At 46.0% G+C, this 22,860-nt stretch overlaps 1 protein-coding gene across 1 annotated transcript in view; it reads left to right on the top strand.

Moving 5' to 3' along the window:
- Nucleotides 1-261: 261 nt before the first annotated feature.
- Nucleotides 262-22,860, top strand: part of LOC311361197 (uncharacterized protein) — a gene marked incomplete at its 5' end in the record, with an annotated part of 27,347 nt that continues 4,748 nt past the window's right edge. The window contains 32 exons of the mRNA XM_084481401.1: nt 262-330; nt 1,534-1,543; nt 1,813-1,820; nt 2,196-2,285; nt 6,545-6,589; nt 6,783-6,827; nt 6,984-7,046; nt 7,416-7,469; nt 7,582-7,608; nt 8,003-8,068; nt 8,188-8,250; nt 11,506-11,581; nt 11,715-11,750; nt 12,329-12,508; nt 12,791-12,880; nt 13,470-13,475; nt 13,525-13,595; nt 13,699-13,887; nt 14,011-14,182; nt 14,509-14,598; nt 14,824-14,931; nt 16,469-16,560; nt 17,058-17,156; nt 17,897-17,992; nt 18,222-18,258; nt 19,981-20,079; nt 20,524-20,663; nt 21,351-21,474; nt 21,926-22,024; nt 22,228-22,275; nt 22,385-22,564; nt 22,723-22,853. Of these exons, the coding sequence (XP_084337527.1) occupies nt 262-330; nt 1,534-1,543; nt 1,813-1,820; nt 2,196-2,285; nt 6,545-6,589; nt 6,783-6,827; nt 6,984-7,046; nt 7,416-7,469; nt 7,582-7,608; nt 8,003-8,068; nt 8,188-8,250; nt 11,506-11,581; nt 11,715-11,750; nt 12,329-12,508; nt 12,791-12,880; nt 13,470-13,475; nt 13,525-13,595; nt 13,699-13,887; nt 14,011-14,182; nt 14,509-14,598; nt 14,824-14,931; nt 16,469-16,560; nt 17,058-17,156; nt 17,897-17,992; nt 18,222-18,258; nt 19,981-20,079; nt 20,524-20,663; nt 21,351-21,474; nt 21,926-22,024; nt 22,228-22,275; nt 22,385-22,564; nt 22,723-22,853 (2,703 nt within the window). The remainder of the gene's footprint in view (nt 331-1,533; nt 1,544-1,812; nt 1,821-2,195; nt 2,286-6,544; nt 6,590-6,782; nt 6,828-6,983; nt 7,047-7,415; nt 7,470-7,581; nt 7,609-8,002; nt 8,069-8,187; nt 8,251-11,505; nt 11,582-11,714; nt 11,751-12,328; nt 12,509-12,790; nt 12,881-13,469; nt 13,476-13,524; nt 13,596-13,698; nt 13,888-14,010; nt 14,183-14,508; nt 14,599-14,823; nt 14,932-16,468; nt 16,561-17,057; nt 17,157-17,896; nt 17,993-18,221; nt 18,259-19,980; nt 20,080-20,523; nt 20,664-21,350; nt 21,475-21,925; nt 22,025-22,227; nt 22,276-22,384; nt 22,565-22,722; nt 22,854-22,860) is intronic.

Genomic DNA, 22,860 nt, shown 5'->3' with positions numbered 1-22,860 from the left:
TTCAATTGGCCTCCATTTTTTCCAACCCCCGCTGTCACGCCGCATAATCTGTTTAGAATGTATTTCAGTAAGGCGACGCAGGTCTAATGGCGTGTTAGTTTGTTATTTCCATTAAGTGTCTGCGTCAGGGAGAAGTGCAGCCAGCCAGACCACCGACGCGCACCTGTTGTCTGTGCGCCGTGCCGGGTGAGTGTGTGCAGTAGTGGGGGTCCTGCTGTGGTCGGAGCCACCCCCCGATGAAGCAGTAGCTGGGACGCAGTCATGGAGCTCGCGTGGACGCTGGCCGGGGTCCTGTTTGCTGCGACTCTGATGTGCACGGAGTGCAAAAATGTAAGCATTTTTATGTATTAATTTCAGGCTACTGTTAAGATAGTGCTAAATTGTTTAACATTACCATTTTAATAGATATAGATAGCTACACAAATAGCATGTACAACAACACTGACACTAAACGTGTCGTCCCACCTATTCAGTGGGGTTAATCACGGAACGCCTAAACCACAATAGAATATAGACCTAATGATATAATTCAATGAACACAGTATATCAACAACATGATCATATACAGAATATAATGCATATTTAATATATGATATATACTGTATGCCTGATGCCTATTGGTGTTTATATAAAAACATATTACACTGATGTAGGTTAGAAAATCATCATTCATGTATAGATCTGCTATTTTATTTGATAATTTGTATTTCATCTCTGCATCAGTCTCTGCTATCAACATTCACACATACATTCTCAGCAATGCTGGTCTAGGCTACTACATTATATCTAGATTATAGAGCTTCATGCATTGGGGATAGTATTTGCGTTATTTACTTATTCCATCAGGGGAGCTGTCTATGAGGAGATGCATGCAGTAAGAAAAATATTTATTGAAGCACTGGTTGTGTACTTCCTGGAGGAGGTACTATCAAGTTGGAGGTGAATGAAGGAATCACCCTGAAAGCCTGTCTTTGAAAAGTTGTATTTCTTTGTTTGATTATTATAATTATTGGTTGATTTGTCATAGACTTAGTGGAACATTGGCATGCAATGAACAAAAGTATTTGTAGTATTTTCAACTGACTATATAATTTACTTAGCAAAAAAAGGTCCATTGCAATAGCAATGCAAATACATTGAAAGGTATTGAATTAGCACAAGATCCTGTCCCTGAAAAACTGTTTGTGTTATTGGTATACAATACACTCATACTACCCTCTGATGGAAGTATAAGGTACTGCAGAACATGTCATTTAATGTAATGGCAAATCTCCCCGAAAATTACCTCAAATGAACTCTAGTTAGTTAGGGTTAGGGTTAGGGGGGTTAGGGTTATGTATGGTACTGAATAATCTCACAGAAATAGCTCACAAACTTGGCTCACAGTATTAAAATGTGTGCCTGTTGATGTTTCAACACCACGTAGACACCTTCTGAAAGCATCCAATCGCGCAAATTAGATTTCCTAGTTAGAATATCATCATAGCGAAATAGGTAACTCCCACTCCCTGCAGTTTCTGGTTTCCGGCTCAGGCTCTGTGCCGTCTCCACTCAAAGGTTCTGCTTTAACATTGTAGGACTGCTGGATCCGAGATAAGCTACTGAATCACACAGGCCATTATTACATATTTATATTATGCTATATTTATTTTTTGTTTTTTTCTAAATTTTCACCTTCATCACCTTCTGTCACCTTCATCACCTGCTATGTCACCCACACATTTGCTATGTATGATTAATTATCTGATTTTTTTTTTTTAATTATCTGTGTTTCATAGTGTGTATGCAGTGGAGGTTCATGTCGCTGTACAGGCAGCAAGGTACGTGGGCCCATACCACAGACACGTCAGTGTATACTGGTAGCGTTTCTATTAAACGACCGCAAGTGAATGCCGATACCCTTTTTTCACCATTACTAGAACATGAAACACTGTATACAATCATGATTCAGTTATGCAAGGTTCAATGCCTAGTAGACCACATTAGTCTAGAATTAAGCAGTGCTGTAACCACAGATGTAACATACATATAATTTGTTTGGTGGTACCTATATTAAGTGAACTATTCAAGGTCAATCACAGGGAGAAGGAGCAGAATTACCAATATGATTGATATATATTGGTATCTCCCCATTATTTTTCTTTGCTCACTGTTTTTTTAATTCTTCTACCTCTCTTTCTTGTTCATCCCCATAGGGAGAGAAGGGTTTCCAAGGAGTCAAAGGATCAAGTGGACAAGAAGGCCACAGAGGAGCCGAGGGTCATTCTGGACACCTGGGGCCAAAGGTAGAGTTTTTTGGAGCCCTTTGGTTAACTCCACACAGATTCCCATCCACGAGTCATTAATTTATTTCAGCCCTCTCGTTAATGTATAATGATTTGTCTTAGTTACTTGCCTTAACCTGTTTTCTCATCAAATCTTCCGCAAGCAAAGGTTGTTTCTTTCTTTGACGTTGTGACCTGGATCCACCTTTCGTTCAACAGCCAAGCTCCACACAGATTATACATTAACTGGTTTACTGATTTATTCACTGTACCAAAATAAGACCCAAAAAAAAACAAAGCAGTCTGTACACAGTTTGCAGACTGAAAGGCATGTGGCAGCTGGTCTCTCCTGCAATGATTGTCTTCGTACTTCAGCTGTCAGCCAATAAACCAATTAACAGAACCAAATTCATCACAACCATAGTTGTAACAGCATCTCATTCTGATGAGCTTAATATAATGATCTAATGTCTTCAAGTACACAGTATCTTCGTTTATTCAACCCTTGTCACTGGGGACACATTTACAGTAGTTGCAAACCATTTACAATTTCCCATTTACATTGCTGCAAACCCAAACGTTATTGAACCATTCTTTCAAAGCTACACTGTATCCTTCCCGAAGCTGACAAGAGAGAGACCGTTCCAGTTGCCTCTCACTGGCACAGCATGGGCGCTAAGCCCAAACAATATACCAAAGTGAATCAACACACAGATTGGCATCAAACTTGCATCTGTGTCAATGATACCATCGCCACGTCATTGCCACAGGCTGATACCACCCAAGCAGAGGGTGCCCCAGCCAGAACAAAATAACAGTGCAACCGTTCTGATAGAGACAGCTCCTCCCAACAATAACTTTTTTGATGTATGTAGATCTGGAAAAAGAGGTGGAGGGGTTGCTGCTATATTTAAAAATGTATTTCAGGGGAAACAGATGTTATTTGGTGATTTTCCATCATTCGAATACCTTTGTATCTGTATTGAAATGTTCCCCCAGAGTTCTCCTCTGCAAATTTCTTCGATGACTTTACAGAATTATTGTCTAGCATCTCCTCAGACTTTGACTGTCTAGTTATAACTGGTGACTTCAATTTTCATACTGATGATTTTAATGATAAGTGTGCAAAAAACTTTTGGACACATTTGAAATGTCTCAACATTGCGCCTTATAAGGTTAAAACAATTTCTGGAAAACAAACAGCACCCTGGAGAAAAGCTGCTTTTTGTAACAGCCCGTAAAAAAGAATGCAGGAAGTAGGGATGTGAATAACTCAAAATTTTCATGGTTGAATAATCAGTGGGTGGTATGAACGAATAATCGATTATTCGATGTGTGCCGACATTCACAGAGGCAGCCATGGATCATCGGCAAGAAATCACTTAATATCTTAAACGCAAAAAACAAACTTTAACAGTGATCAGTGTTTGTGTTGTATTCATATATATAAATATTTATGCTTGTGTATTGTGTGTATTGTTTTTCTGTACATGATTAATAATAATTAAAAAAAAACTAATAGTGCTACAGAACCAACATTAGTTCCATCCGTTAATTCTTGTTTATTTGAATGGGAAAAAATGTTAACGGTCCAAATGTTAAAAATTGGCTTTGACCCTCGGGAACGAATAATCGAATAATCTAATATTCTGACCCATCCCTAGCAGGAAGGTTGAACGCATATGGCGTAAAACAAAACTTCATATTCACCATGACATCTATAAAGAGAGCCTCCGTGCCAATTTAGACTTAAAAAGTGCTAGAGAAACATTTTTCTCCAATATCATTAAAACCAATATTAATAATGCAAAACCCTATTTGCAACTGTTGACAGACTGACCAAGCCCCCAACACAAATTCCACCTGACCATTCCACGCAGAAATGCAATGAGTTTGCAACTTTTTATACTGATAAAATTGATGGCATCAGACACGCAATGTCTCCACTTTAAACAAAAATGTTGGACTACCACCCTGTTCAGGCAAAAGTAACGTGGCAATGACATGCTTTAATGTCATAGACTCTAAAACTCTTGTGTAAACTGTGACACAACTAAAGCCATCCACCTGTTGCCTTGATACTTTACCTACCAACCTCTTTAAGAATGTTTTTGACTGCCTAGCAATAGTCATATTGCAAATAGTTAACAACTCTCTCCAATCAGGCAATTTCCCAAAAGCCTTAAAAACGGCAGTTATTAAACCTTCTTGTAAAAAAGCAGAGCCTAGATGCCTCTATTATTAACAACTACAGACCAATATCAAATCTACCCTTCATAAGTAAAATCATTGAGAAAGTTGTCCTCCAGCAACTTAGTGACTTCCTGGCATAAACTGGTTGCTATGACACCTTCCAATCTGGATTTTGACCCCTTCACAGCACAGAGACCGCCCTTATTAAAGTTGTAAACGATATCCATCTTAACACAGACTCTAGAAAAATCTCAATACTAATGCTACTAGACCTCAGTGCTGCATTTGACACTGTAGACCATACAATACTTTTGGACAGATTAGAAAACTGGGTGGGGCTTTCAGGCACAGTCTTAAATTGGTTTAGGTCCTACCTACAAAATAGGAACTACTTTGTTTCCATTGGCGACTTTGTTTCAGAATCAAGAAGTCCCACAAGGTTCGATCTTAGGACCCTCTCTATTCAACATCTACATGCTCCCACTAGGGCAAATCATGCAAAATAACAATATTGACCATCATTGCTATGCTGATGACACACAAATCTATGTATCGCTATCACCAAATGACTATCAGCCCATAGATCTGTTGTGCCAGTGCATTGAGCAAGTCAAAGACTGGATGTGCCAAAATTTCCTTCAACTAAATGAGAACAAAACTGAGATCATTGTATTTGGTGCTAAAACCGAAAGGCTTAAAGTAACCCAACACCTTCACTCTCTGTCCCTGAAAACCTCTATCAAAGCCAGAAATCTAGGGGTTATCATGGATTCAGATTTACATTTTGACTGTCACATCAAATCAGTTACAAAATCTGCATATTATTACCTTAAAAACGTAGCAAGACTTAGCAAGGGCTCATGTCTACCGAAGATTTACAAAAACTTGTACATGCCTTTATCACTAGCAAGCTTGATTACTGCAATGGTCTCCTTACAGGTCTCCCCAAAACAACTCTAAGGCAACTACAGCTTGTTCAGAATGCTGCTGCTAGTGTTCTAACAAAGACCAAAAAATCTGAACATATTACACCAATTCTTAAATCGTTACATTGGCTCCCTGTATCTCAGAGAATTTATTTAAAAATCATGTTGCTAACCTATAAATCCTTACATGGTTTAGGGCCAAAATATTTAACTGATATGCTACATAAGACTTCTAGGCCACTAAGATCTTCTGAGACCAATCTGTTAATTATCCCCAGAGTCAACATGAAACATGGGGAAGCAGGATTTAGTTACTATGCAACAAATAGCTGGAATAAACTCAGGATTTAAGACTTGCCCCAACTCTAACAGCTTTTAAAACAAGACTGAAGACCTTTATGTTTGCTTTAGCTTTCTGCTAAATCTTAAATCTACAATGCTTTTTTAACTTTGCCTTTATTTTCTATCTATTTTATTTTATTACTAACTTTGCCTATTTTTACCAGAGAGATACATGATCTGATACCCGAGAGACCCCAGAGAGTCCCGACGTGGGTAAGGACCAAGTTCCTTTAGGTCGGGTCGGAGTCCCGACGTGGGTAAGGACCAAGTTCCTTTAGGTCGGGTCGGAGTCCCGACGTGGGTAAGGACCAAGTTCCTTTAGGTCGGGTCGGAGTCCCGACGTGGGTAAGGACCAAGTTCCTTTAGGTCGGGTCGGAGTCCCGACGTGGGTAAGGACCAAGTTCCTTTAGGTCGGGTCGGAGTCCCAACGTGGGTAAGGACCAAGTTCCTTTAGGTCGGGTCGGAGTCCCGACGTGGGTATCAGAGACTGTTGATCTTAAATACATTGCACTTTCTAAAATGCTTTTTTTTAACTTTGCCTTTATTTTCTATCTATTTTACTTTTTTACTTATCTATTATTTTCTTTTATTGTATGACAATGTTTATATATGAAGCACTTTGAGTCTGCCTTGTGTATGAAAAGTGCTATATAAATAAAGTTGCCTTGCCTTGCCTTGCCTTTCTTCAAAATTCAAAATTTGGTTGGCCAAATTTCGATAGTATTTTTTTTTTACAGATATTGTATGCGTTTTTTTCATTCCAACTGCTCGTGTCTGTATGTCAGGACGGGGAGATGATCAGCGGTGTTTCTTCCACAGGGGAACACCGGCCACGAGGGACCTGTGGGACCAAAGGGCAGTCGGGTCTGAGCCAGTGCATTCACATCATACATCACATACATACATCATATAGTCCCATGACTCTATTGTTGTCTGAATGGTGGTGTAGTTGTTTGTTGTCCTGCTATGTCCGTTTCTTAACTGTGTCACATACAGGCATTACTACGATCTACAGTGCTGTGGGACTAAAACACTGATGTTTTCATCGTGTTTCCAGGGTGTACAGGGAAAATATGGCTTCAATGGTAATCAGGGTTTACCGGTAAGATTTCAGTCCCCTTCACTCTTTTGTGTGTGTTTGCTTCTACATAAAGAACCAGTGTATTTTCGCACATATGTCTACATACTTAGTATTTCAAAAAGTGGTCCTAACCGTTAAATATGACATACTGTGTGTGTGTTCTTGTTTTTCCATCAGGGGATCCCAGGTTTGCAAGGACCGCCAGGAGAGCCAGGAGCCTCTGGATGCAACGGAACAGATGTAATATAATATATATCGTACAGTATTTACACTTGGCAAGCACTGTGTGAGACTTTCTAGTTGCAGGGCTTAGCTTAGCTTGTTTGCAAGATGGCCACACAGGTTTCAATTAGAGCTAGATCCATTTGTTACTTAGCAAGCACTAAAGGTTTACAATTACCACTTAAGATTCACCTGACAGGCCAGTGTTCTTTATTTTTATTTAGCATTGAGACATTCACAACATTATTTTTTTTAATTTATTTGTTTCTTTACTGTATTTTATTTGAACATTTTCCTATTATTATATATACATGTGTATTACTGTGTGTGTATATATTTATATATATATATATATATATATCTTTTTTTTTTTTACTGTTGTTTTAGGGTGAAGATGGAAGTCCTGGTTTACCCGGCCACAGTGGTAGAGACGGCCCCAGAGTAAGACCCACAGTTGAAACGAAGCGTGCACACACACTATAAGCGCCATGGTGGCCTCTGATTGTATGGACGTTGTGGAAGAGTCTCTCAAGCCTGTTGCTTTATTTCTCAGGGTTTAATCGGACTGCCTGGACCCAAGGTACAGACGAGAATCCTGATGTTTTATCACAACATTGAGATAAAACAGTAAGACTGTGAGACTGTGTGTGCAGGTGCCATCGCTGCCTTCTCTGTGGACAATACAAACCCCTCATGGTTACCGTGGGAGCCACCGACAATGTTTAAAATGTTCTTATCAGCTCACTCCTCCCAGACACTCCCGTAGCTGGAACCTCACCCGTTCCCATGGTGATAGCTAAGTGGAAGTTACTAAATATCAAACTCATTGTGATTAATGTGTGCTGTTAGGAAGCCCGCCCTTGGTGTCAAATAAAAAAATTGTGTTTACACTCCGGGAACTTCTCCCATGAGAACAATAACTAGGAGTACTCAGTGTTTTAAACAGCTGTGTTTGTGTTTTGTTCTTCCCTCAGGGAGAATCCATGTCATCGCGCCATTTGGGAGGAACACGAGGCATTCCAGGAACGCGTGGATTGCCGGTAGAAAAGTTTTGTTGAGCATATCACACTGTTATATGGTGGTGACTGGTGACTGGTGTGTCTGTGGCCACAGCGATTGTGTCCCACAGAAAAGGCTGAGCTGTCTGTATGTGTTCCAGGGAAAAGACGGGCCTTCTGGAGAGTATGGGAGGCCAGGGGACGCCGGGCCCTGGGGCCCTATGGTAAGGGAACTCTGGGCATCCGTGGCCTACTGGTTAAAGAGTTGGACCGGTAACCGGAGGGTGGCCGGTTCGAATCCCGACCGGTAGGCAAAAATATGGATGGGGGGAGTGGTTGTGCAACACTCTCCTACGTCCTCATCCACGGATGAGGTGCCTTTGAGCAAGGCACCTGAAACCCCCACCTGCTCCCCGGGCGCTGCACTGCGGCTGCCCACTGCTCTGGGTGTTCACCGGCTCCCAGATGGGTCAAAAGCAGAGAAAGAATTTCCCCCAAAAAGGGATAAATAAAGGATAACTTAACTTATTGGCACAGAGCACCCACCACATCACTGATCCCATGCTCACATTATACATGTTGATATGTATATAATCGGTTTACTAATCTGTTGTTCTGGAACAGGGCCTTCCAGGCAGACCAGGGACCCCAGGGTCCAAGGTAAAGATACAAGCGTCACGAGTGTGTGTGTGTGTGTGTGTGTGTGTGTGTGTGTGTGTGTGTGTGTGTGTGTGTGTGTGTGTGTGTGTGTGTGTGTGTGTGTGTGTGTGTGTGTGTGTGTGTGTGTGTGCGCGTGCAACAGATGCTGGATGGTAAAGTTAGGTGATGGCAAGATCAGCAAAAATACCTAGGCCAAGTATTTAATCCCAAAAGATGCTAACGTGCATTATGTTCTCATGGTATTGTAACATGGATACAAGTGTCCACCAAATGGCCTACATGTGGTCGGCACTTTACTGAAAGGCAGAGTCAAATGGAAGCAGCTCATTGTTGGTGTTGTATGGTGAATATGTAGCATGGTTATAGGTTCAAATACATGACACCAAAGACTCCCACACAAGACAAAGCACAGTAGGGCTTATGGGCTGTCAAAACAAAGGCAGGCCAATCAAAACACAGAGCAAAAACCCTCCACAATGCAGCTGACCTGAAGCGGAAAATATCACATATATATAACAAATTGAAAGTCTGTGAAGACTGTGGCGAGAAAGTGCAAAGAGGAGAGCTGTCTGTCATATAGCAAACGCAGTACGTGTGAGTGACAAGAACGAAGTTACTTCATCAGAATGATGAGGATGTGACTCCATCAGAGAAAGGGAGCGAGACAGAGAGAGAGAGAGAGAGAGAGAGAGAGAGAGCGAGGCAGACAGGGAGAGAGCGAGGCAGACAGAGAGCGAACACGAGAGAGAGCGAGGGAGAGGAGTCACCTTGCCGATGCTATAAAAGTGCTATGCTGCCTCCCACAGGGACAAGGAGGGAGCAGTGGGTTGCCTGGACCACGCGGCCTGAAGGTACCAGACTGCCTCAGTCAAGACACAACAACACAGCACACTCACGGCATAATGTGCTGCCGATAAGATACCCGTAGAGTCTCCTGGTTTTAAACGGTTTCACCTCTACCTCGTTCTATTCCCTGACAGGAATTAGTTTATTACCAGTGTTTATTTATTTATTTTGTACTGCATTTTTGGCCCGTTTTAGGGAGAATGGGGACCTCAAGGGCAGCCGGGTCCGCCAGGCCGGGTCAAACAGTTTGTGTCTGGGGTCAAAGAGCTGAAGGTACCGTGTCTGGTCACGCTCACTGACAGGCCCCCCCCCCTCCTCCCTTTCACCAGCAGGAATCAAATGCTGCAGACTGACTTTGACTTTGACAATGACCAGAGTCCTGATGGGAGTGGACACTGAACGGAATCAGACACTATTTTGTGAGGAGATGATTTAAGATTAAGGTTATGATGAAGCCATGACCTTTGCTGCTTGCTTTTTTTTTTTTTTTTTGCAATTCTAGGGAGAAAGAGGAGACGGGGGAGACTTTGGAGAGAAAGGTTGCAAGGGATCACCAGTAGGTTTCTATCCCAGACCTAAGACCACGATTTTGTTAAAAGCCGTTCCATCATTGTTTTACACTAAATTCCCTGGAAATGTCTCCAGGGAGACCCAGGTTTCAGCGTCTTTAAAGGTGAAAAGGGAGACAGAGGATACGAAGGACCTGAGGTAAGAGTGGTGATTCTCATTTCGACCTGAAGGTGGCGCCAATATATGCCGGTAAAGATGCAATGCGAAAGATGTCCCTCGGATCCGACGTAGCTGCTACATGGCTGAATACGTGTCATTAAATAACAACTCACAGGAGACATAACTATATGACACGAATGCAGCCCAAATGTTTTAAAAGACCCAGGTATGATTTTGTACATGAAATTTATCGATTTGAATTCCCCTTTGTTCAGGGGAAGCTGGGGAAGGGGGGTGACCACGGACGAGATGGAATCGAGGTATTGTTCTGTTAGTGTCTATATAGTTTTTAAAAATGCAAGGATCGAGTGTGCGTATGTGTGCATACAGATATGTCAGGATGTTTGCAGTACAGCTCCGTTCTCTGCAGGGCAGCGGTGGGGTCAAAGGGCGCGCAGGGTTTCCCGGAACGCTGGGGGGACAGGTCAGTGACTGTGATGAGCTATATCCAGCATGCATCTTGAATTTAGATGGATCTTGTATTCGGGTGTAGCCTGGTGTCTATAGCATTGTGATTAACAAGGAAAACAATTCAAATTAAATCGAATGTTGCACATTTAAGAACCACCAGTGCTGCTGTATAAATTCACGGTAAAGACACAAAATCGAAAAAAACATAGTGTTTCATACATACATATCATACGTACCCGGGCACAGCCAGGCACATCTACTAATTTCAAATGCTAGTGAATAGAAGTGGGTCTCGGGATGACATTCGAGCATATGAATTGTGGGGGGCGGACTTGGATGTGGTAGGGGAGAGAGAGACCGTTTTACAGTCCAAGAGCTGCTACAGGGGAGCCTTGATCCCCTTAAGCTTCAATCGAGGCCACGGATCAGACAGGAGCATTTGATCAGACGACCTGAGGGATCTAAAGCCGTGTTGTGGGGGCCGGTCCGGCCCTCACAACAAGACGGGAAAGAGGAATCACATAAAAGAAAAGAAATATCGGAATGAGATAGAGAGACACTTTAGAGGTGTAAACAAGATGCACAACACAGTAAACACACTATTTGTTAAAAAAAAGAAGATCAATTAAAAGGTAGGTTTATAGATTGCTTAGAGATTTCATAAAGATTTCATGCTCCACAGGGCGAAAAGGGAAACAGGGGCCCTGCTGGTCCACCAGGAGAGGTGAGTCTCTTTTGCGTTACACCTGTGTGTGTGTGTGTGTTGTGTGTTCATCTATAACCGGACCTATCTCGATGTCACGAGACCTCATGTGTGGATCCTGTCTGGCCAGGTCATTGGTTCTGGGACGAAAGGGTTTCACGGAGACACGGGTTTCCCCGGCCTTCACGGCGCACCCGGACCTCAAGGTACCCTAAAGGTGTACTCTGAGATTATAAATGTGACCTGGTGTTAAGGATAAAGACGTGTGAGTGCATTAATGGCTCAATAATAATACCACTCATTGAATAACCCCCGACACATGTTTTCATCCTTCTCAAGGTGTGATTGGGTTTCCTGGACAAAGAGGGCTTCCAGGTACGCACTGAACGGACCTCTTCTGATAAAGGCTGTGTGGCTCCGTAGGAATGGGATGAATCTGTAGCTTGTGACTGAATGTGTGAATGTCTGCGGTTCAGTCATTCCAACCGAGCACTTTTCATTGAACCGTGGCACACAGTGGAAAAACTAGCAAAGACGGGATTTGTTCAAATTGGATGTACAAGAGTCCTCATAAATGATCCACTGTCATCACTCTTTTCATCATAGCGACAAGTCGTCAAACCTCAGATACTAAGGGCTCTTGACACAATAGGTAACCTGTTGCTCCCCTTGTATCTGATAAGAGGAGCAGCAAGGGCAGACTTCTCGCCTCGCTCAACACAGACTTTCAGTCGTACTTCTATGTCGGTCACCCTTTCGTTGTCCCCGCTGTCCATGGTGCTGAATGTCTCTCTTCAGACACAGTCGATGGCTGGAGTCCAATCAGTGCACCACAGAATACTTTTACAAAATGTCTTTCTTCAAACGGGCAAGAGTTAATATAGGGCATGTCATCTTTGCAAAGTCAAGTATAATGGGATATATATTCTCACTCACCCATCACCTTCATGCAGGTGGTGCTTTTCCTGGGTCTTCTTTTCCGGGCTTGAAAGGTGCTCCGGGTTTTCCTGGCTCTAAGGGGGATCCCGGAGAGCCTGGATACATTTACAAAGGGCCCCCGGGACCGGATGGGGACCCAGGAAACCAAGGCCTACCTGGGGATCAGGGGCCACCTGGACCACCTGAAGACCGAAGTAGGAGCTCACATTAGCTTTAACACTTTCTTTAAGCTTTCTTTAAGACTATTTCTACGTTCTGTAGAATACTCAACCAACGTTTCCTTTTCATTATATTGAATCAAAATGTGCCATTCAGATGGGAATCTGTATAATTAAAAAAATCGTAAGAACATTTATTAACAAAGTTAGGTTCATTTGTGGATTTTTGGCTAGTACAGTTGGCTTTATTTCAGATTTCATTGAAGATTTCTTCAAAATGATCTCAATGACCAGCCTTGGCAATGGTGTTGTTTGCAGCCAAGAAGGTGACTAAAGGCCTTCCAGGGCTGAAGGGGATGAAGGGACTCCCGGGCCTGTCTGGATACGATGGTTCCCATGGGAGGAAAGGTGATGGCAGACCTCAAATCAAAACATCCACTACCTAAGGCGCACAGTGGGACTGCTCGGAGCATTAGTCATCACTTCCACTACTGGTTAGAGCAGTTGCGAGATGAAATGAGTCACGACTGTAGGCACGGATACGATCCACAATTCTGCATAGCAATCGCAGTGCACAACAATATAAATATATAAAAGAAATGTCAAAAATAAACAAGAAAAAGTAAGCTGTATTTTGTACAACATTTCAGTGCATATAGCGGAAAAAAAAAGACAATTCCGATTTGAGCTGAAGTCAAGTATTTATATTCATCGCCGCTTAGACATCACAGTCCAAGCGTCTAGTGGTGTGCATCACCATGTGTGTGTGTGTGGTGTCTGTGGGGCTGTGTTTCCTGCAGGAGAGAAGGGCAACACATGTCATACGTGTACAGGAGACGTGTCAGGACAGCCAGGACCAAGAGGTCCCCCCGGGCTGCGGGGAATACCCGGTGAAAACACGCACCTCATTCAAAGCACAACAGAACCACTGGTCTAACCCGGTCTTGCTTGGGGTTGTCTTGTCTCCGTGTGCCAGCGCCTCTCGTCTGCCGTTCAGCTCGTGGTAAGTCACGGCGAATGTTGACGGTGAAGTGGGATCTCTTGTTGCCCAGGTTACGGTCAGGGACCAGGCGACCCCGGGGACCAGGGCTTCCCGGGACACAACGGATCACCCGGACCACCCGTAAGAAAAGCTTTTCAGTTATAAAAACCCTGTTTTCCCATAATGCACCACCCCTACCGGTATTGTCTCCATAGTGTCCCCCCCTCTCCCCCCTCTCTGACAGGGCGACCCTGGTGCACCGGGCTTCCCGGGCCTCCAGGGGCCAAAGGGAGACCCCGGCTCGTACCGCACCCACGGGGGGAGAGGAGAGCAGGGGCCCCAGGGGGAGCCGGGCAGGGCGGGGCCGGATGGGAGGCAAGGCAGCCGGGGCCAACCCGGACGCAAAGGGTACCCCGGTCCCAAGGGAGACTCTGTGAGCCATTTCACAAACAATAGTTATATACATATTATCGTTGACAGACGTCTTACCAACGCTCTCTCTGTTTGTTTGTCAAAGTATACGGCAAAAAAAAAAATGTAAATGTTCTTTTCCCAGCACCCCTTTCTGGGTGCAGAGGGAGGCCGTGGTTTCTCTGGTATTCCCGGGTTTCCAGGGAGACCAGGACCGGTCGGACCGGAGGGGCCTTCGGCGTTAGGGTTGGTGGGGTTCACAGGAGATGAGGGAGACCCTGGGGTACCGGGTTTTCCCGGAGATCCCGGAGTCTCAGGTGAGAAATTCACTGCTGACTGCTGACAGTTATACACAGTTATACACAACACACACTTACACAAGCCTAGACCGGCCATTGGCCATGCCCCCTCGCCCCATACCAACAAAGACTATATTATAAAAAAAGTTTTACTTTGGTCTTAACATATGCATATGACATATTCCTGTTCACCTCGGTTCTTGTTCTCCCCATTAGTTCACACAGACACACTCTCTCTCACACACACACACACACACACACACACACACACACACAAAGAATGTGTTAGTTCCACTAAAGATCAGCTCATCCAGCTCATCCTAGTCCCTGTGTTCCACTGGCAGGTCAGAAAGGGGAGCCCAGTCACCACCACACCGACGGAGCGCCCGGTCCGGCGGGGCATACAGGTCACGGTGGAGGACCAGGGACTCCAGGTCAGCACCCCCCCCTCCCCCCAATACTGTGTACCGACTGACCAACCCCCCCCCCCCCCCCCCCCCACTGTGTACCGACTGACCCCCGCATACTGTGTACCGATTGACCCCACAATACTGTGTACCGTACTGAGAAAGTGTTCAGGACCAGAGATAACTGGAGGAGGTAGTTGTACGTGTTAAGTGCATGCATAGGATTCATGTCTCACCCGATCCCACCTCTAGGCCGTCCGGGGGTTCTAGGTAGTCCCGGACTGCCTGGGTCGTCCGGACAGAAAGGAGAACGAGGATCTCTGGACTTCCCTGGAATGCCAGGATTCCCAGGAATGAAAGGTAATCAATGGCGCCTGTCAAGTTAATTAGATAGGCGTCAAGTTTGGGTTTGGTAAAAAGCTGATATTCAAACTTCATCGCGACAATTTGTCTCTCTCTTTGGATCATCAATTCAACTCTAGCAGTCTCTGGACTGCTATATACGTTTATTGTAGCATATATCTGTGGATATACAGTATATATACAGTTTATTGTAGCATATATCTGTGGATATACTATATATCTATATAGTATATAGTAGTATATAGATATATAGTAGCTGTTATGCTATGTCTTTCGCAGGGGAAAGGGGCACCTCAGGTCTCCCGGGTATCCCAGGTACGAGTCTGTCAGGCAGACCAGGGGCACCAGGAGCTCCAGGCCCTGCCGGAGAAAAGGTTAGCACCATGAATACCAACATCTATAGTCCAGTATGAGTATGTTACACCATGAATACATCTACAGTCTAGTATGAGTATGTTACACCATGAATACATCTACAGTCTAGTATGAGTATGTTACACCATGAATACATCTACAGTCCAGTATGAGTATGTTACACCATGAATACATCTACAGTCCAGTATGAGTATGTTACACCATGAATACGTCTAGTACAGGGGTAGCCCACACGGTGCCCGTGGGCATCTGGTCGACCGCAGAGCATGTTCTAAAAGTAGAAATAGTTACCATGGAGCTCTGTCTGTATAACACTTGCATTGATCGATTTGATGGCAATAACAATATTCTTCATTCAGTATTCTTATCATTAAAGGGGAAAAGTGCAACTTTGTTATTCAGGAAGTTTGTATCGACCAACTTCGCCCTATGACTACCAGATATTGACGAAAGCTACTATACTGTAGAGATGGGAAACATGGATATTTTGGCTGTACTGTGAAAAACAATATATATACGATTATATGATTATGTCAATAGAGCAATGCAACAAGCATACCAGAATTCAATTGTATGTGAGTAGTTCAGAATACTCGATGAAAGACAACAGCACGGGCTGATTAGATATGCATTGGCATGTTGTTACACAAACAACGTAGAGCAACCAAAATTTAAGCTGTCAAAGACTTTTTGTGTGACGCTTATTAAACGTCTGCACAGATTGCAAAAGGATTTTCTTCCCCTCTAAACTAATTGGATGGGAAGGCTGGGAGAGTGTTTTGTAATGGCGACAAAAGTGCTGTTATTTCCGAGAACATTCAGCTCATTCAGCACCACAGACGGCTCTCGTTCTCCTGTGGGGTAGGCTGGCCGGGGTTTGGATAAAAAAGGAATTAAAATGAAACATGATGACCTTTTTTTTACTACCACATAAATTCAAGGGAAACAGCTGCCTTTAAACAGAAGCATATTCCAATATAACTCCTTGTCATTTAACAATTTGAAGTAACACTGCAGAGAATCACATCAAGACACATGGGGGGGTGGGTGGGGGGGGGGGCGAGTGAATATTGGTCCATTAACCCTCGAATGGTTGTCAGGGCGACGGCGGTACCGAGTATGCGGGCCCCGATGGCCCCCCGGGGACTCCGGGAGACAGCGGAGAGCCGGGGCCGCGCGGGGACCCTGGACCCCCAGGTCGACGTGGGGATAGAGGGCTGCCGGGACTCCTGGGACCTCCTGGAGAAAAGGGTACCTCCGCGTCAGACCTTTCACTCAGAGCAACGCGAGTGGGCAGAGGAGGCCCCCACATAGACAGGGTTTTATTGTTTATTTAAGGTTGATATTTGAATAGGGACAGATACAGAAACATAATAGGCAATCGTGAGACAGTCATCCGATGGTTATATCATAGTGTTTCTAGCCAAAGCGAAAATAGTAATACGGATTAACATTATTAAAAAAGTAAGAAAATGGAAATGAAATAAAATGGAAAAACAAAAGAAGACATACAGAGAGCACATTGTGAGGAAAAAAAACTAAGTATGCAAGCATGATTGTTGCTGAACTGGCCACAATTGTGTTTATAGTGTTTATTTTGAAAGTGTCAAATGTAGGGATGAATTTCAAGTGGTCTGGCAGTGAGCTCCATGAACGAGAACAGTGTCAATAACATTGAGTATTTCACACAAAACGGTCAGGTAACACAAGACTCTTGATGTGTGTGTGTTGCTGCTGGTGATTGGCAGGAGGGAACGGCCCGGTGGGACCCGGGGGAATCTCCGGTGAGAAACTATGTGACCTCGTACCCGGACCGCCCGGGCCTGACGGACCCCCCGGACACCCAGGTCAGTCAGACGGTGAAACCCCCACCAGACCTTACAGAAGTACGGTACCAGAACATCTGGTGGGGGGGTTGAGGGCATTTTGGGGTCCACCTGTAAAGACGTACAGCTGCCCCGGTCAGACCGATGGGGTTGTGAAAACAGCTAACAATAATAATAATAATAATAATAAATTTTATTTGTAATGCACTTTATATTTAAGCAATCTCAAAGTGCTACAGTACAAGCTTCATTTAAAAAGGGACACAAGTTAAGAAAAGTTAAGAGAAGACAAAGTGTACTAAAATTTAGCAAAAAGCTTTCCTGAATAAATAGGTCTTCAGGTTTCGTTTAAAAGCATCAGTGGTCTGTGGGGCCCTCAGGCGGTCTGGGAGGGCGTTCCACAGCCTTGGAGCTGCAGAGCAGAAGGCCCGGTCACCCATAGTGCGGAGCTTGGTTCTCGGGGGTTTTGAGGGTGTTTGAATTAGCGGATAACCGCCAGGTTGTGCGTGTGACGTTAAGAGACTTGGCGTTGAACTCCAGCCGCTGACGATCCCTGAGCTGGAGTCGTGAAAAGAGAGATCCCACTTCTAATGTCGACTCCCGTGCATAAATCAAAGTTTGATTGAACGACATTTTCCCCCCGACAATTTTGATCAACATTTTCCCCCGTAATCCACATCACGGAGCTTAATCCCTCACCGGCGTACCGCTTCCCTCCATCCACGCTAAGCCTCCCTTTGCTCCTCTCATGCTCTCTCCAGGCGCTGACGGCCGCCCCGGAGAGAGGGGCCACCGGGGCCTGCCCGGCGTGGGTCGGCCGGGCCCCGCGGGGGAGCCCGGCCCCCCGGGGTTCGACGGCATGACTCTGCGGGGTCTTCCAGGATCCTCGGGCCCCAGGGGGAGGACAGGGCAGCCCGGTACCCCGGGTAGGATCCACGTTTAGTTCTCACCGTGACACGCGAGTAGGAGTAGTGACGATCCACTCCTAAGCCCACCTGTCATGTCTTCTTTCATTTATTTCGGAGCTTACAGACGAGCAGTGGGGATTGCAGATGTGTTGTAATATGGATCACTTCACGTGTGCAGGTTTCAGAGGAGACCCTGGGCCAGAGGGGCTGCCTGGGTACGGACAAGAAGGAGCGCCGGGTCCAATCGGGCCTCCGGGATCAATAGGTGATAACACACCGGCACACACGTCAAGTCAATCAATCCAATGATGATATAATGTCGCGCATGTAGAAGTATTTTGCAGTACGGATGACATATTGTATGAAATGAAATGAATTTGAGTGTACAAGTGTATGCAATGAAATAAATCTGAAAAACAGAAGTAGGACCAGTTGCAGCAACGACTCAACTCAGCGTGGACCATTCCGGGTGTTAGCGATGTGCTGTGATGATGTCATCTCTGCTCTGTGACTACTACCTCAGATCGTGAGGTTCTGCACCAACCATGAACAGAATTGATGCAAGACGTTCCTTGCGTTTACAGGCAACCCAGGAGCAGATGGGACCAAAGGCTTTCAGGGGCTCCCGGGTACGGATGGAGACCCCGGTGTCAGAGGCCCTCCTGGGGTTGCCTCCCTGCCTCCCTGCCTCCCTCCCTGCCCGACTGCAGTTGGTCCGTCAGGGGAACCCGGTAGTCCTGGTATGTAACACACAGCACATTTGGTTTATATTTGGTTTTGTGTTAAACTAGAGATTGCTTATGGTAAAAAAACAAACATAGTGCCGGTTTAATGTTTGTTTGGGTTTTAACACTGAACCCCGCGGCCTCATTCATAAAATATGCCTCCATACTTAAAGTGTACTGTGCGCACTAAAGCCGAAAATGATATGCACCAAAATAAGAATTGGCCGTATAAATCACAGTCGACCACCAAATGCGGGGCATGTAGATCAGCCTCATATTCCGCCGAACGGTGATGCGTATCAATGTGCCTGACGATCAACGTTACGTTGCGGTGAATCACGGCAACAACAGAGAGGAAGACGGCACCGAAAATGGCGGGGCGTGTGGGTGGGGTGGAGGTCACCTAAATCACCTATTTCTGAGGCACGAGAGGCAGCGAGAGGCACCGCGTTGCCTCTGCGGTCTGCACAGCAACTGTGCCTGGCAGCACGGTGGAGCCTTTACACGCTAAAACTATCAAACAACTTGTTGAATGTACGTGGTGATATATCCACAGTAATAGATAAAAGAAAAAATCGATTTGACCTCTGCTCTGCAAGTCTTTAAAGCCATTTGATGCAATCTTGGATTTCCTTCAACCAATAATGAGCATTTCATCAGTGAATTACCATACTAGCTGGAGACAGGGCCGACACTGGCCCTCTCCTCTGCGCTCTGCGCTGAATGTGAGGGTTCGGACAGCGTTGATTTAAGTTTTGGGTCGGCTTAAGCCTTTCAAATTGAGAGCTGTTTATGGAAAACGATGGCTCACTACAAGCGCTCGTTCAAATAACACTGCTGGTTAGAAAATTTTACGATAACGTGGATCTATAATGAATTTTTTGCTATCAGGGTATATAAAATGAAACAGAGGCGTCCTTATACAACCTGGTTTCAAATCACCACCTCACCCTCTGCGTCGCCTATTTCCCCCCCCCGCCCGTCTCCGCACGTCTACGCACGTGTCACGCGTGTACGTGCAGGTGCGCACACGTCCTCTTGTCGAAGTTAGTTTTTTACAGATCCCACACGTTGTGAGGGAACTAGCGTCCGTTTCTTTAAAGCCCCTGTTAGCGCGTACGCAACGGTTCTGAGACCAGACCCCCGGGGGAGTCACCGATCTACAGTGCAGCGACGGAGCCGAGATGTTAAACCGTGGTTGTGTTCCACCAGGTCGGCCTGCTTCTGATGGACTCCCCGGAGACACAGGAGCCTTTGGATACAAAGGACAGAGAGGATCCGGGGGCCGGCCGGGCCCCCCCGGCCAGAGAGGTGCGGTGGGGGGGGGGGGGGGGGGGGGGGGTTTGTCTGTAGTCCCACCTGTGTGTGAGCAGAGCATCAAGGTTTCTTCAAGGTGCTTATACAGATGTCATTGGCAGTCAAGTATGTTGAATTTGCACGGACCTTATCACAGTTACTGTGTCAAAGGGAGCAGTCGTGTCAGGGTAGAAATACAGCAAAGCAGAGATGAATGTGAAGTAATGCTCAACCATTAGAAAAAAAAAAATGTTCTGTGTGCCCAGGTCCACGTGGTGAGCCTGGTGCTGACGGACCAGTGCTCTCCATAGGCGGACTGGGGCCCCCCGGACTCCCAGGTCTACCCGGCTTCTTAGGCTTTCCAGGTAAAATGGCATCGTAACACACTGTTAGAGGTTGTGTACTCGGTGACGGTGAGCTTGAATCTTATATGCTTGGTTTCTTTTTGTGACCTCCCAGGGCCGAGAGGAGTGAAGGGAGACCAGGGTCTCACCGGAGGAGCCGGAGCAAGTGGTCATTCGGGTCCAATCGGTCGCAAAGGAGCAAAAGGAGAGCCGAGTTACGAGGGGTCCGGACTTCGAGGGCTCACTGGACGGAAGGTCCTGATCATTTCATCAATGCAATATTTCAAGAAAGTATTAAGCTGGCCTAAGTCAAAGTTTTCCCCCCCCCGATCTAATATAGTGAGACCACGGAGATTAAAAATATGCAGACTGTTCTCTATTTGTCTCTTTTATGAGTCAGTTTGTATTGTCAGGGACCGTGAACAATAAGAAGAAATTTCCCAGAAAGAGAGGAGATGGATTGCACCCTACCTAGAAATTTGCTCAATTATACCTGCACTTCCTTGACAGGAGTGCATAAAGAGTGTGATGAAATCATAAAGGGTGACATACCGAGTGAAATTGTGCAGGCCGCATAAAATCCCGTATAACTACAGCTTTCATCACGTTTACAACCTCCAGACAAAACAAAGGCGAGCCACAACAATGCTGACAACACATCATTCACACATCACACACATTCCCGCAAAAGGCCTCTTTAACTCATCGTATATGATGGAGACAAAAACAACATCCGATTGATCTTGTGGCGGGCAGACATACATTCAATGAGAAAGTTTGTTTCTCTTTCTGCTTCTAAGCCTTTTATTTATAAAGCGGATTGTTCAAAGGAAGTTTGAAGGTAGCAGATGTTTTGTGTGTGAGGCTACCTCACCTACTCTCTGTCCCCCACTCTCCACCTCCCCCTCTTCATCCCTAACCCCCCCCCATCCCTCTCCGTAGGGGGAGCCAGCGTTTTTTTGCTCCTACGCGCAGTGCCAGAAAGGAGAGCCCGGTGTGAGGGGCCTCCCGGGGTCCATCGGGGGCCCCGGAGCCAAAGGGAACCCGGGACCTCACGGGCACATCGGTACCCACCACTCATCATCATCAGTGCATCATCACTCCTCAGGGGAAAGAATGGGAAAAGTGCTATTTCCTTTGTTGGTGGTAATCCGTGTCTTCTGATCCAGGTTCTCCTGGTGCCATGGGCCCCGGGGGCCAAAATGGACCCACAGGACGCCACGGAGTACCGGGCCCCAACGGACCTACAGGCACTGAACCTAAGAAAACACCTCATGACGCCGCCTCTTTAAAGGGTCGACCGTGTCTGAGCAGAAATTGCTCGGCTTCAATTTCAATTCTGCTGACTCTGATCGTGCCCTCGGGACGCTTTTCTTTAACACACTATTGACTTTGACTCAGGGGGTGGTCGATTTGAAGTGCACGTCTCACCATTGAAGTGACACAAGCGGGATGATAAGTGTTAAGTCTCGGTTACATTGACCCCTGGTCTCGCCGTCCTCTCCTCTGGCAAACAGGTGACCCGGGGAAGGCCGGCATCGTTGGCCTGCCCGGTCCAAAGGGGAACCAGGCCCAGGACGGGATACCCGGACCCCCAGGGCAGAAGGGGGAGACCGGTAGGGGCCACATCCTCGATGTGTTCATCTGGTAGACATCGTATTATTATTATTATATATATTTGTTCTACCCTCTCTCTGTCTGCTTCCTCACTCTGTGTTTTTATATATTATAGAAATGTTTTCAGGCAACTGAGGCTACTATGGTGACGACTGATCCGTTACACGTCTGTTACACATCTGTTATCTCTGCCTCTTTTCAGTTCTGCTCGGAGGAACCCCTGGGAGGCGCGGTCCGGACGGTCAACCAGGTAATCACGCGGATGTGTTTGCGTGTGTTGCGCTTTTATTTTGGAGCCTCTCCCACCTAGCACTTGCTTCATCGGCCGCTGTTGTGGTTCGCATGTCCGCCGTCCCCAGGCCCAGCGGGAGACCCCGGTCCTCCCGGCTCCCCTGCCACCGGACCCCGGGGATCAGACGGAGACAGGGGACCGCCGGGGCCCCCGGGGCCCAACGGACCCCCGGGGCCGGCCGTGCCGGGAGCATGTCTTCCCGGGCCAGAAGGAGACGCTGGTTTCCCCGGCGACCCTGGTCGTCAAGGTGGGAGGCCTTGAGGAGATGTTAGGGGGGGCTTTTAGGGGAACAAATCCCACGTGATACCCCCAACACTCTGGTGTTCTGATTCTGAACTGTTACTCTGCTGTTTATTTTACGCCTGACTTCCACAATAACCCTCTTTGTGTGGATCATGCCTGCAGGGTTGAAGGGTGTGCGTGGCCCCCCGGGGCCCACTGAAGCGGCCCTTAGGGGGGATAGAGGAGACCCGGGACCGTCCGGCCCCTCGGGCTTCCCTGGCCCCCAGGGAGATCCGGGCCCCGCTGGCCCTTCAGTAAGTA

Source organism: Micromesistius poutassou, assembly GCF_964030765.1.
Source record: "Micromesistius poutassou genome assembly, chromosome: 16".
Taxonomy (NCBI): domain Eukaryota; kingdom Metazoa; phylum Chordata; class Actinopteri; order Gadiformes; family Gadidae; genus Micromesistius; species Micromesistius poutassou.
This window is presented reverse-complemented; position numbering and strand designations above follow the sequence as displayed.